Source organism: Cnephaeus nilssonii (assembly GCF_951640355.1).
Source record: "Cnephaeus nilssonii genome assembly, chromosome: X".
NCBI lineage: Eukaryota > Metazoa > Chordata > Mammalia > Chiroptera > Vespertilionidae > Cnephaeus > Cnephaeus nilssonii.
The window spans coordinates 101,286,367-101,301,975 of record NC_137071.1 but is presented as its reverse complement, the minus strand read 5'-3'; the positions used below and the strand labels follow the sequence as shown (position 1 = coordinate 101,301,975).

The window sequence follows — 15,609 nt, the reverse complement described above, 5'->3', positions numbered from 1 at the left end:
ATCTAAATTATCTGTATTATTTCCCTTGCAACAACCCAAAAATAAATCCAGGCTTTGAAAAAAATGCATTTTTACTCCTGTGTTCCCAAAGTAGTATTTCTTAAAGAACAAGCATTTTCCAAGATAGGTTTTAGAGGGGTCCTAGCTTTTAGTCTCTAGGAGCAAAGCTTATAGGAATAAAAATAATGAATTTGATAGGTTTACTTATTTTTAATTAATTAATTACTTTTTGCAAAATAGTTGTAAGTGGGCAGCCAGCTGATGCCAATGAGGCCTTCATTTCTCCATTTTAAGGTTTGACTGCGTGAAAGTTACACCCATGCTCTCCTCACAATCACATACCACTCACTGGAGAAAACCAGTGGGTGTCCTCCCCCTACCAGCTGTCTACTCCCTCCTACACCCTGAATAAAAATAAAACAGTACAATTTTAAAGTGTAGTCCTTGCCACACACATCTTTTGAAAATAGTCTATGCACCTTTCTCTCAAGAAACCTAGACCAATGTTGATGATTTTTGTCTTGGGGAAGATGATAAATCAGTCTGCTATCATTTCTGTGAATAAGAATATATAAAGAAGTCATACCATGGGTAAGAACATTTTTTTAATCTCTTATCTTGCTGCATATAGGTTCTGCTCTAGTAGATGGGGTCATATGGATGAGAAATATTAAGGCACAACTAAACATTTCTCAGTGAGCTTACAATGTATCTTTCCCTTAAAATCAGAGTGCTACCAAAGAGGAGCTAGGACATATTGTACAGTTCAAAATACAAGTGTTCCTACCACATGTCACTGATGGTATTTCATTTAATACTCATCATATTAAAGCTGTGCTCTTCTGTTATGTGAGGTAAAGGAAAGTAATTGCACAGATTGCAAGCCAGGATTTCATGCTATATTTGACAATGCAATGAACAGGAAAGAAGTCTGAGATCTTTGAGCATGTCATGTATATATCTTTCTATTGAGAACGCCTTGCTCAGAGTAGGCGCTCGACACCCATTTGTGGATTGATAGCAATTTGTATGGTGAAACAGGTTATTATATTTCTGGAAAGTAATAAATCACAATCTCATCATATAAAAGTTCATAGTTTACAAATTCTGATATTATAATAAAATAAAAAAAAACTAAACCAAACCAAAACCTCCATATGGGTTTAGTTTAAAAGCCATACTACTAGACAACTACACCACCAACATAAGTATGAATCCTAGTTTAGTCATACTAAATGATAACAGAGTATGATAAATAAAATCCACAATTGTTTCTAGAACTTCACTTTTTACAATATTCTGAACCTCCTTAGTTCTCTTAATGCAGCTTATAAAAAGTAGAGAGAGATTGATTTGATTTTCACTGTGTACCCCAGCCAATTTCTGGTGTGGGTTCTTTCTAATGAGCAGTAGAACGCTTAAATTCCAAACATCAGATAGTAGAAGAGAAGCAAAGAACAATAATTGTATCTTGAATAATGTTCTTAACAATATAGTAAATATGAATTTCTCACTAGGTATCATAAATTTATATGAAGCCTAATTCAAAAACAAAAATGATACTCAAAGAAAAAAATTGAAGACAGTAGCAAAAGCAGAGAATGGCTGGTCATACTACTCCAATCTTTTCTTTAGGCATTCAAGATAGATCATAAATTGGGTTGGTTTAAAATCTGTCTAAAGGGCCAGTCTTTCCTGATAAAAAATGCAAAGCAATTTTATTAGGAGTGAGCTTGGACAGAATCAATATTTTTCTCTATTTCTTTAAATCTGGATTACTTCTTCATTTTTTTTTTTTGTCCCCTGTTGTGTCTACATAACAAAAATTAAACTCCTTGTATCTTGCAGGGACCATTTTCTCAGAGATGTGCACACCATTGGCACTCAGGGTTTTTGAAATCAACAATGAGGTCATCCTTTCAGTTTGGCTAAGGTCAATTTCTCAAAGGGAGTAGTTAATAAAAATATACCCTAGTGAAGGTTGGAAAAACCTGACACATTAAACTGGTAATACTACTGTACATTTGAAGAAAAAGTTGCCTATTCTATTAATATAGCTCTCACTGCACCCAAGGCAGATATAATAAAACTGCTGCCATGAAATGTCTATCATTTTTTTCCTTTTCAGGGAGAAATACATAATTTACAATGGCTGATTTGCTCATGATGAGATTTTATTGGATGGACATTTATCATTAAAATAAATCTATCTGAGGTCATCTTAAATGCATAATACCAAACACATGTTTTTAGAAATAAATGTATCTGGGTAACCGTGAACTGATCCGTTTTATCATCATCTTGCTTACCACCTCAGAATTAAATATAAGACCAATCAAATTAAACTAAATGAGAAAAGTATGATTAAAAATACTAAAAATTAGAAAAATCTATATATATAAAAAGCCAGTGACCAGAATGCTGTAATGACCAGAACGACAGGTCGCTATGATGCCCACTGCGGCCAGCGAACCCGCTGATGGAGGAGGGGTGTGTCCGGCAGGCCAACCTCCCGTGGCCCCTCCCCCAGGCCGGCCCTGCCCGATTGGCCTCTCCTACCCTAATTGGGGATGGGGCACTGGCCAACCCCCCATGGCCCCTCCCCCAGGCTGGCGTTGCCCCTGATCGCCCTCCCTACCCCAATAGAGGGCAGGGCCTGCTGACCAACCTCCTGCAGCTCCTCCTTCCAGCCAGCCCCACCCTCGATGGACCCCTACCACCCCGATCAGGGGCAGGGCTGGCCAACCACCACTGGCCCCTGATCTACCCCCCACACCAATTGGGGGTGGGGCTGACCAGCCAACCTCCCATGGCCCCTACCCTGGCCCCATTTGGGGGTGGGACTAGCTGGCCCACCACCCACAGCCCCTCCCCACAGCTGGCCCCACCCCTAATAAGCCCCACATCTCAATTGGGGGTGGGGCTCACCAGCCAATCGCCCAAGGCCCCTCCCCGAAGCCGGCCTGACCCTGATCCAGCCCCAATCAGGGCGGGCCCACTGGCCAACTTCCCGCCATCTCCTCCTCCAGATTGGGGCTGAGCTGGTCGGACCCCACCCATGCACAAATTTGTGCACTGGGCCTCTAGTATAAACATAATACTAGAAATACATGGTAAGGAAATCCAGTAATACATATTAAGGAAATACTATATAATTGAAAAAGCGTTGAAAAAAACAACTTTTCCCTTGTTCTACTCATTTAAAGTAATTAAGTAATGAATGCCAAGAAAATTGCTTGGCTTTAGGGGGAAAATTATACATGGTTAGACTTCCATTTTAATGATCCTTTTAATCATTAAACATTCTTGTTTTATTATTACTTATACCCTATAATATCCTCAACTGGGAAGATAAGCTAGCTCCCTTGCCTCTGGTCACACTTATTATCAAAGGTAGAGTTGAGCCCCACAGACTTGCTATTTGTTTTGAGATACTTCTCATTTGTATCCTTCATGTTATGGTAATACTTACCATTGATTGACTTACCTCTCATTATTTCAATTTGCCTAAACACAGATTCTGGTTATTAATCTATGCTCTTGAAAGGTCTTACAATATTGTTAGCATACAAAAATGCCATGCATATCAGTCACAATTATAAGACAACCAAAGACAGAAGCTATGCATGTGGAGGAATTGAAGAGTAAAACCTACTATGTGATTTAAAGCTACATAGTAAGGAACAGAGCCTTGTTTTACATACATATATGTGTATGTGTGCATGTATATATGTGTATATATATGAATATATATGCATATATAGCCTAAAATGACTATATACAGTGTAATCTTTATGTATTTGGTACATCTCTGTTTATAAGGCACCACAAATGAATCACTTATTCTTTTTTTTCCTTTTCAGAAAATACATGTGAACACTAGACCCAAAACAAATTTTTATCTGATTTCAAGGTTAAAAATAAATGGGGGAGCCCTGACTGGTTTGGCTCAGTGTATAGAGCGTCAGCCTGCAGACTCAAGGGTACCAGGTTCGATTCCAGTCAAGGGCATGTACCTTGGTTGCGGGCATATACCCAGTAGGGAGTGTGCAGGAGGCAGCTGATCGATGTTTCTCTCTCATTGATGTTTCTAACTCTCTATCCTTCTCCCTTCCTCTCTGTAAAAAATCAATAAAAATATTAAAAAAATAAATGGGGGAAAAGTTGACTGTTTGAGGCTCATTAGCAGCTACCATAATCATAAATTTCCTTTCAATAACACCCAAAGGATCCACTGTGCTGTGGTACTTTGGAAAACAGCAGCTTACATCCCCTAATTTCTTCTCCACATACCGATTTGTACATATTGGAATGTTTTATTACTGATCATCATATACTAATGTCTGTAGTTACACTTGACTAATTTTTTCAAAAGAAGAACATACATAAAAGAATGTCTAGGATACTTTAATATCACAACAGTAACATGTCATTTTGCAAAACAGTGAAGAACCATTCAGTATGAATATTTTTCATCCTAGGTACCAAAAGATATTTCCTCACAAGTAATTAAAGGTGACTTCCTCTTGAGGTCATAGCTTAGCCATCAGCCCAGGAAGCATTCTGAATAGGTGTGAAACTTTAACCCTTAACTTGGGACCCTAGTCTATGGCTTTGCTGTCTATAGCCAAGAATCTCTACAAATGTAGCATAAGACTCATTAGTATTCAGACTGGCTTTCCTTGGCAGAGTTTAGCTGAAAATGGGAATATTTTTGGGAAATTATCAAAGTCTGAGGGAAATGCAATATATATTAGGAAAATGGAGAATCAATTGTCAAACTAGATGTTTCAGCCTCATGAAACTTTTCATAGGTGTGCAGGAATCTGTAATTTGTAAGAAAACACCAATTATTATCACTGAAGATAGGGCTTCACTATTTGTGTGTTTGTTTCTATTATTCCAAATAAAGAAAGCATATATAATAAGAGATTATGTAAAAACTTAGAATCATCTTACTTCAATAATTATATACAAAATTGACTTTATTTTTGATATGTTTACTTTTCAGGTTCATCATTATGGTCTCCAATTTGGCCTTTACTTAATCCATAGTTAAAAATAAAGTACTAAAAGAAACCTCTTTACCCACCTGTGGAGGTATCTCAATGTTAAAATCCCAATTAGTGTCGGAATTATCAGTGTATGTGGAGGGGGGACAGAAATAAAAGCTTATAATGTTGAATTCTTATGACATGAAACCACTTCTTTCTCTTGGGACAGGTCAATTCTTAAGAGTAGAAATAACATGCTATTTCAGGATCAGTTTGTGGGTGAGTAAATTTTCTGTGGGGAAAAAAAGTAATGGACAGTCATAAATCCATCCAGATTAACATGGAGATGACATTTGGATTGTTCTTCAGAAGGTGTCAACATTATTTTCTTTAGTTCACTATTTTAGATATTTTCAGGTTCAACTTCCTTTAGGTTAACTTTCATAAACAGAATAGTATTGACTACATTTTGCATTGTCTTCAGCGTTTAGTAAGGGTTGTTTATTTAAAAAATAAGGAAAGAAAACAATGTCAACAACATGCTGAGATATACTTATTTATTTTGCATTCACTTACTGTAAGTGCTATCCTCGTCTTTTGTGCCATCAATGGTTCCATCTGCCTGCAGCTGCAAGTGAAAGCCTTGTCGGCTGTATAGTTTGGTAACTATACCCTTAAGTTGAGGCTCTGTAAAGAGAACCAGGGTTTGGATCACATGTTAAGTTGTGTATAAGTAGTTGAAAAGATTCAGAATTCAAACTTATAACTTTATTTACAACTTTTAGTGGAAAAGGTCAAGCTATATTTTAAATAGTCCTCTGAAAGAAAGAAAACAAACTTCGTTTTAGAATAAATCTCCAACTGAAGAAAACACTCGATTTCTACTTCATAACACTGATAAAGCTCTAAAGCTGACAGCAGCTACAGCTTCTGATAGCTTGTTCTTTGCCTTCTAGCCTGGTCCTCTATCCAATTGAGTATTCGGAATGGGTTGGCAAATGGCAAATTCTGCCTTTTAGCAATGTGCTACTTTTCACATGGAAGGAAAAGAAGTATAACTGTAATTTAGAATGATTTGCCAAACAGCAACCGAAAACACACTAGTAAACATTTCCCTCCGAATTATGGCAATTTGAATAAACAATCCCCTCCATTCTAAGAAAGTTGAAATACATAAATAATCCACAACCCCATCAAGGGACTTATATATAGAAAGTTGAGCTGTGATACAAAAAAAGGCAGAGGGGAGAATAAAGCAGCCATTATCATACCCTAGCACATTTATTATCCTTAGGAAAAGTGGGTGCAAAAAGACCAGGGTTTTTGTTGGTGGAAGGAAAGAAAAATAGTTCATGCTTATTTTTGAGTTTAATGTGAGAAATATGATTATCCTAAATATGTTCTCAATTAAAATGATTTTCAATTATGACTCACCATAGATTAATAAAGTACTAATTTACCAATAACAGCTATGTTATCCAAAAGTTGCTTATGTTGAATACACCTGCACTGAAATAATATTTACGTGATTATTCGAGCCTCATAATCATGCTTTGTAACCACTTAAGCTTTACAGCTAATACCTTGAAAAACTTCAAGCCAACAGAAAATGTATGTCTGCATTTCCATTCCAGGGTGTGTAAAACACATAAATAGAGAAATAACAGATTGACAAGTCTGAAATTTTGCAATACTTACCTAGTTAAAAGAAAAAAAGCTGAACTGATTCATTTGGTTACGAATCCCCAAATAAGCTGCAGGTTAGGCTGAATGTCTACCTTGACACAACCTGACACCTACAGCTGTGTGAATTTCCCCTGGCACAGGAACATGGTGTTAAGCTGATCACTAAATAGGTTCAAAAGGACCTACACTCTGGTTATGAATTTAGATCCTCTCTACTGCATTTTAGTAGCAAGTAGGCAGTTTTACTATTTTAACCAGATCACTAAGCTCTTTGATAAAAGGTTCTAGGAATCCACTCCCCTCTTTCCAGCAAAAAAATTTCAAAGCTGCACCACAAGTCAAGTCTGTCCGATCAGCTTAAAAGTGTTCAAAGAAACAGAATGCCTAGACAACGGAAACCCAGAGAAGTTGGAAGGGAAGGGTCAGACTTGCAAGAATAAAAGGCAGGGAGGAATTCCCTAGGTTATCCTTGGTTGGGGGGAGGGAGAGTGGTGTCTGCCCAGCTCCGCGTCTGCAATTTATACACACACACACACACACACACACACACACACACACACATCGTGGCCATTTCTGTATCGCGCCTGCCCAGGGGCATGCACACATGTGGCACGCCTGAAGCTAGGGGCGCGCCGCCAGAGCAGGGTATGGCCCTATGCTCTGCGCCTGTCCCATGGCAGTGGCAATGCAGCAAGCCCGGTGCTGTTCTGAAGGAGAGGAGAAAGCAATCACTTCCCTCAACATGCACATTGGCTAGGTGGCCACATCCATACAAGATGGGCCACCGACAAACTCACCTACGCTTACCTACACGCCCTCTAGCTCCTCCAAATTCGTAAAGTATGAAGCAAACAACAACAAAACAAAACCAACCAAAAGCCCCTTCGGACCTGGTCTCCTTCTGCGCCTCTTTTTGGAGCCGAAGAGTTTGACCCGGGAAAATACGTTTAACTTGTTTTTGTCGCAGCTGGTCTTGCCTTTGCTGGGGCTGCTGACACACTTGCAGGCGTTGGATTTCTCGCGCTCTCGAGCTTGTCTCTTCTGCCGGATCAGGGAGCTGGCGATAGCCGCCGCCATGGCCACGACGCCCACCACCACCACTTCTTTTGCTGCCCCTTTCTGGCTTTGCCTCCTCCGCCTTCTCCTCCGCCGCTGGTCTGCTGTCTTGCGCCTTTGCCGCCTTTAGCTCTTTAGCCTGAGCTCGCCGGGACTTCTCTGCTCAAGGGCTTCAGCCCAGGAGGGGGCTCAGCATGCCGTCTGAGCTCCTCTGGCAGTGGTCCCGCTCCCGCGCGGGCTGTGGGATTCGAGCAGCAGGCTGCCTGGGTCAAGCCTACGCCACAGCCCCGGGCCGGGATCGCGGGCGAGACTGGCGGACAGAGGCAGAGCTGCGCGACTGCGTGCGCTTGGCCCCTGCGCCCCGAGGACACTGTGCAAGTCCAGGCGGCTCTGGTCGGAGTTTGGCGGCACCCCCCCTCCCCCGGCCCTGTGCCTCGCGGAGGGGGTTGAAGGAGGGAGGCGAGGCGGGCGGAGGGAGTGCGCGGGCGGGAGAGAGGCTGGGAGTGCAGGCGGCGGAGGAAGGGGGAAGGGGGAAACGCTCGGGGGAGCGCGTCCTCACCCCGGCCCCTCGGACCCTTCGACTAGTCCTTGCAACTTCTTGGGGTGACGATCGGGAAAAGTTGGCCGGTGCCAGCTTTCCGACGGGGATCAAACAGGTAATGGCCTCCCATCTTCGCGGTGGTTGTCGCTGCTGCTGCTGCTCTGGGCAGGGCGCGGCACGAAGTCTGAGCACCAGAATTCCGTCGCTGCAAGCAACCTCAGGAAGAGCTTTTTTCCTGCTCCTCAAGCTCGACAGCCTCCCAGAGGCCCCTCCCCTGGCGGCCCGGGCCTCTCCCACCCGCCCCCCACCCCCCAAGTCCCCAGCTGGCCGCTGGTGCTAACACCTGTAGGGGCTTAAGCAGTGCCCCATCACTAAATCCTTCTCCCTTCCTCTTCCCGAAAGGAGCTTCGGGAACAAACAGTGATGGAGGAGGTACCAGGATGAGCTAGTTGCATTGGAGGAGCGGGGGTGGGGGTGAAGGGGGTGGTGCTTGAAGATGGGGGACAGCAGGATGGGGTGTTTCTTAGTATATAACTCTCAGGTGACCAGGTAATGAATGCCCCAGCTGGAGTCCCCAGGAAGTTCCTCAGTTACTTGCTCTGAGCTCGGACTCACCACACACACACACCAGTGAGGTATTTCGCCTGGCAACACTTGTAGCCATTCTGGAGAAATACCCAAGCTCCCAGATTCAGTCCCCCTACCCCCACCCCCACCCCCATGACAGCAGCAGTAGCAGTGGCACTGCAGAGCTGCTTCAGCACACCACGCTGCCACCCAGTGGTTTTTGCTGATTTTTCATTTCTAGCCAGTTGGCAACATCAGAACCCCGCTTTTCCTGTATGCCCCCTTATCCATTACGTTGGGGTTGGGATCCCAGCAGAGAGCTTGAATTGTTCGCCATAAGCAGTATTGGGGAAATGCAGAGCCCAGCCTATCCTCATTATTTAAATCCTAGCCCATCTCCAATCTCCTAACTTCTTTCTTCTTCCCCCCCCCCCCCCTGCCCCCTTGCTCCTCAAGCTCAGGCAGCCTCTCTCCCTCCATTTCAGGAATCAAGTCCGGCCTTTTGCTCACCTCACTCTATTCACAAGTTCTGTACTTACCATGTTCTGTATTTTAATCTGCAGTAGAAAAATAAGGAATGTTGAGGTCAAGAATATTACAGAGAATGGTACATATCCACATCCCTACCTTCAAACAGAAGCGACTGTTTTACTATTTTACATGATTTCTGATGCCAAAAACGATGCCTCCAATAGGGCTGCTCTATCTTGGAGCTGCCACTACACTAACTTTACTGGACTTCCACCTCCTTCAGATCTTTTCAGAATAGATGTAGATGCAAAACCAAATGCCCAGACTCCAGCCCTTCTTTTCTTGCCTGAACTCCCAACTAGGAAACTCAGGCTTCTTAGCCCATCAGAGTTGAATCACCTTACCCTTCTGTAGATTCCAGTGGTCCACTGGGAGCTTCTGACACCCACACACACACACACTTCTCCCCAATTTTGAATGTCTCTTGCCTCAACAGAAGCACTACTTTGTGCCTGCAGAAACAGGCTGGGGTGAAGGTTGCAGGGGCAAGATAAGACAGTTATAGGAGGGTGATACCAAATGGTCTGAGATTCCCTGCAGAATAGCCTACATCTTTGCGCTTTTGGCTTTCCCACAACAAAATGGAGGACATGGTAGAATGACAAGTCAATTCAAGTATCCACTTCTTCAGACTTTGATTCTTGGGGGAAATTCCTAGTCTGCTCCAACTGGACTTTGAACACCTTGAAACTCAGGACTAGGTCTTGGTCACCACCATATTCCTATCTCCTGGCACAGTTCCTGTCACAGAGTTTATGCTCAATAAAAGTTTATTGGAAATAATTGATGATGACTGGTTTATATTGATTCTGAAGGATGGGAGGATGTTTCCTGGCTCAGAATGTATGCGATTCAACTTCCAAGTATTATGAAGGGACATAATCTCACTAAAAGGAGGGTCAGACAAAAGCTAAATATTTGGGGTGTGGAAGGGGCAGTTAAGATACTCCTACTCACTCTCTGCATGTTTCTATCTTCTGAGGATCCCCAATCCCAAAGGTCTTTCTTTCTTTCTTTCTTTCTTTCTTTCTTTCTTTCTTTCTTTCTTTCTTTCTTTCTTTCTTTCTTTCTTTCTTTTTTCTTGCTTCTCTCTTAAGGCCCCAAACCAAAGCAGGCATGAAAAAACTAAAGAAGGACAAAGTTCTGATTCAGGCAAGGACTAGAACGTAGAAAAAGTGGGAATGAGGAAATGGTACTGAGAAAATGAGGGTTTTACCTCCACTTTCCACTAGAAGAGCACTCACTGTTGGCTTGTGCAAACACCATTCATAAGGTATTTTCAGGATGCCTGGAGAATTACTAGTATGGCCACTCGGAGGTCAGTATTAGAGGTAAAAGGGCATGGGGAAGACTTCAGGAATATACAATGGGGAGAGAACATCATGACAAAGTCACAAACAGAAACATGTAAATATTTAAGTTTTACTAACCTCTATGCCATGAGCTCATCGAACCACTGGGCCAAAGCTAATAAGATTCTATATGTGTTTATGGATACCTTTCTTAAATTTTATAATCTTAAAAAATGAGAATGTATAGGGGGGCCAAAAGCTCTTACTGCCACATGTTCCCATCAATCCATAAAAGGTACTTCTGCCTTTTTATAGCCCCCCCCCCATTATTATTCTCTCTCTATAGTTGAGAAGTAACTCATGATTGGTAAGAGTGAAGATAGGAGACTCTAACTATCTGTGTTCTGTCTACCTATAGACCACATGCATTCTCCTTTCTCCTCCTCTAAAGGAACTCACAGAGGCCTGTAACTAGATTGGAGGATCACCCAGGGGAAAAGTAGAAGAAGGCCATTTGGACTTTGGGTTAAAATCACAGTATGCCTGCAGCTTAACCATTAATTAAATATATATTTTTATCCTTTCCTAACTCTTGTGTGTATTTCTTAGGTACTTTAAAATTCAGATAAGAATGTGAATATAACTCTCAAGTCTTCAAAGGAGAACTGTGCCCAAATTCTAGTCATTGTTAGAAAGCATATAAAAGAAAGACTGCACTCCACCCTAGAAAAGCATATATTGTCTTTCCTTTGTGTTTTAATGCTACCCCAGTAGTATGCCATCTTCATGGGAAGAAGAAGAAATAACTTTCTATTGACAATTATTTCCAAAGTACCTTGTTCTACTGTCTTGTTCTGTGCTTGCCAGTTTTCACTGCACCCTTGCTATGGAACTTCCTGAGTCTCCTCCAGATTCATAGAGTTTCAATTCCCAGGGCTTCCAACTTCCTATGATGGGTGGGTCCACTCTCCTTTGCTCCTCCTAGACCTCCTCCCCTCACTACACTATCCACCTAGCTCTCCTTGATCATGTTAAAGAAGGAAGCATATATAGCTCCTTTCTCCAATTCAACTCACAAAGAGTTCTAGCCTGAGTGATAGGAGAAATAGGGTTGCTAATGGGCTGTGTGACCTTGAGGATGCCATTTCTCCTGTTGGGGCCTCAGTTTTCTCATCATTAAAGTAACCCCGTACATTCAATTAATGACTTTCACATTGTATTCTACAGACACTAAGAGTACATGGAGGGGATATAAGTTTCCTCACCCATGGTTCATAACAGCATCTCTGCTTTCATTTATTTTATATACTGGGGCTTATTGTATGATTTCTTATGAAAAAAGGATTATATTGTTAAATACAAAATGTTTGAAAATCTCTGGATGAAATGTTCCTTAAAGTAATTTTGGTTCTGGGAGTCTATGATTTTATTTTATTTTTTACATGCCCCTATTCCTCCAAACTGTTTATCTTCCCCTCCTCATACTTTTGTCCTCCCCTTTCCACCCCACCAGAACATGAACTCTAAACTGGATTCCAATGAAAAACACATTAAGTCTCCTTGGCTCTATTCCTCGTGGATTCACTTGAGAACCAGGCGTTAGCATTCTTTTCAGAGAGAGTTATGTAATTTATCAGAGCATAGAATGCTAATCATTCTCTGCCAATCTCTTTTGGCAGGGCTCAGATGAGCTGTAAAGAAGCTAAGGGGACCTACTCTTAAGATTAATCTCCAGGAAAAAGACAGAAATCCAAACAGATGTGACTGTGATGAGTAAAAATGAGGGAATTCAGACAGCCTAAGTAGGAGCAGCCTCCAAGTCATTTGAGCAGGAAGGAATTGGCTGTCTTTCTGAAATTCTGAAAATGAGAGATTTCAAACACCCTTTCTTCATGAAGATAAGTTTAAATGGAGCCACTTGCCAGATTGCTATCTTCATTGCCCATCCATCAGAACATCTGAGTGAGCAATTACCAGGTCAAGGACAATAATGAGCTCAAAGTGAGGAAAGGGAGGCAGAATCAAGAGTACCAAAGTCAAGCAACATTGGGATCCCACCTTAACTGAGTAGGGCAGCAAAGGGGGTATTTAAGAGACTGCACAACAAGTACCACCTTTTGTGGTCTATCTAAGTACATCCAAAGCCAAGAGAAATGACTGGATAGATATACAAATTAGGAGATTAGAGAAAAACCATTAGAAAAAGCATTTGACACCTAACTTCAAGCAAAACTGAAAATGCAATTTAAGGGACTCTTGTCAATGTGGCACTGGAATTCCAGGGACAGAAGAGTGATGACTGTATTTTATAATATAACCTGACATATTTATTAGCTGGCAATGAATTTCTCATAGTCAGATCATTTGGGGGAACTATACTTCAGAACAAAGGTCTCCAGAACCAATTTTTTAGCAATTGATTGGCTCTCCTGACTTGCATTCCTGATGAAAAGCCAAGGAATCCTAGGCTTGCATTGCACTAGGATGATGGCTTCGTCTTCATTATGTCCCATTTTTGAGATCATTCTCTAAATACTTAAGCTGTAGAATTTACTAAAGCCACCTCTAGTTTGTATTTAAAATCAATTGTGAACATACTGATTAATTCTGATCCTTTAAGAAGAAAAATCCTATAACCCACATAGGATTAATAATAAAAATGTATTAATAATTTTCATTAATAATGAAAATTCATTATTCAGTCATAATTTACAAAGAGTAAAACCATAAAGCACCCTGATGGTATTAATCATATCAATGAATTCAGATCTTTGCCATTTAATTAGTCATAGCAGCTGCAACATTAAGAGTTTAAGGCTGTGGATTATCTGCTTGGTCATTTAATCAAGAAAACCTGGAGAGAAATATTGGATAGTTGGTGTCAAGTTTTATTTCTTGATCATAAGGAAAGAACACAAGGAAATGAATCTAAACTACAATTTGTGGAGATTTAAGTTTTGTACAAGGAAAACAATATTTTCAGTAGAGGTTGTTAAAATGCCATGATTGCTGATTTTCCTATAGTAACTTTTTATGAATAGAACAGAAATTTTATCTATCTTGGTGGGTATGTGAGTTGATTTCCCTGAAGGCTCTCATTCTATTATAAAAACTATACTATGTACTATTTATATTACCCAGAGCCTGCAACCAAGAATTGGTCACAGGGAGAGGGGAAGCAACATCATTGCTAAGAAAGCTTAAGGTCTTGTCTCTATGGGGCATGGAGATAGCTAGTGCCATTGATTTTGGAAATCCATATTGGGTGAACTTGGAGCATGTGGGTCAAAGCAGTTAAACCCATTTTCTAAAGTTTCTCTTGGCCAACGTTTGGGAAATACTTTCTAGATACAATAAATTTATTCTTAACCAAGTTGGTTGCCTCATTGGTGACAGAGCCAATAAAAGCCCCAGCTTCTCTAAGTAAGGATGATTCAATTTTATTCAATAACTAGAGGCCCAGTGCATGAAATTCATGCATGGGGAGGGGGGTATGTCTCTCAGCCCAGCCTGCACCCTCTCCAATCTGGGACCCCTCGAGGGATGTCCGACTGCCCGTTTAGGCCTGATCCAGGACTGCTGGCTCCCAACTGCTCGCCTGCCTGCCTTCCTGATTGCTCCTAATCACTTCTGCCTACCAGCCTGATCACCCCCTAACCACTCCCCTGCCAGCCTGTTTGCCCCTAACTTCCCTCCCCTGCAGGCCTGGTCCCCCCTAACTCCCCTCCCCTGCAGGCCTGGTCACCCCTAACTGCCCTCCCCTGCAGGCTTGATCACCCCAAACTGCCCTCCCTTACAGGCCTGGTCCCTCCCAACTGCCCTCCCCTGCTGGCCTGATCACCCATAACTGCCCTCCCTTGCAGACCTGATCCCTCCCAACTGCCTCCCCTGCTGGCCATCTTGTGGTGGCCATCTTGTGTCCACATAAGGACAGTCATCTTTGACCACATGGGGGCAGACATCTTGTGTGTTGGAGTGATGGTCAATTTGCATATTACTCTTTTATTAGATAGCATAGAGGCCTGGTGCATGGGTGGGGGCTGGCTGGTTTGCCCTGAAGGGTGTCCCGGATCAGGGTGGGGGTTCCCTTGGGGCATGGGACGGCCTGGGCGAGGGGCCTATGGTGGTTTGCAGGCCGGCCACATCCCCCAGAGACCCAAGTGGAGGCCCTGGTATCTGGGATTTATTTATCTTTTATAATTGAAACTTTGTAGCCTTGAGCAGAGCCAAGCATCCTGCTCGCTCTGTGGCTGCAGCCATTTTTGTTGGGATTTATTTATCTTCTATAATTGAAACTTTGTAGCCTTGAGCGGAGGCCTGGGCCCACCAGCGCAGGCGGAAAGCTTGGCTTCCTCCATTGCCGGGGGTAACCCACGCCTCCTGCTTGCTCCATGGCCGCAGCCATCTTGGTTGGGATAATTTGCATATTCACTCCTGATTGGCTGGTGGGCGTGGTTTATGGGTGTAGTGTAGGTATGGTCAATTTGCATATTACTCTTTTATTAGATAGGATATTTGAATATATTGAAAGAGAAGTTGCTATTTTATGAACTGATTAGTGGCTAACAAGCATAAATGAGCTGTTTCTATGATGAGACATTTATGGCAGATTCAAAATGTGCAAGACTCAGAGGCAAAATATCTGTAACGCTGGGTTCATTTCTTGCCCAGTGAACTAAGTAATATAAATGAAAACCTAGGGGAAAAAATGATGGAGGATTTAGGACAAAAGCAAACAATCAGTAATTTTCCTGGATCTACATTTTTTCAGGAAATAAGATTTCTGGAAAAAGGTGACCTAAACTCAGAATTTGAAGATGGGAATGCAGTGCTTGTAAACGATGGTACATTATCACTTAGCATATGGGGGTGGGCTTCTAAGACAGAAGAAAGAACTCTGTATTGATTACCTATTTGCTAATGACACTGATTCCACCAATTT

The 15,609-nt window shown here is 42.0% G+C and overlaps 1 protein-coding gene across 3 annotated transcripts in view; it reads right to left on the bottom strand.

Moving 5' to 3' along the window:
- FGF13 (fibroblast growth factor 13) overlaps positions 1-15,609 on the bottom strand; it is a 695,370-nt gene that overhangs the window by 100,759 nt on the left and 579,002 nt on the right. For 2 of the 3 annotated variants that reach the window (XM_079765344.1, XM_079765346.1), the window contains one exon: positions 5,571-5,681. In XM_079765344.1, coding sequence (XP_079621470.1) covers positions 5,571-5,681 — 111 coding nt within the window. Of the gene's footprint in view, positions 1-5,570; positions 5,682-7,570; positions 8,523-15,609 lie in introns of those variants that run through there. The other variant, XM_079765345.1, reaches the window with a different exon arrangement.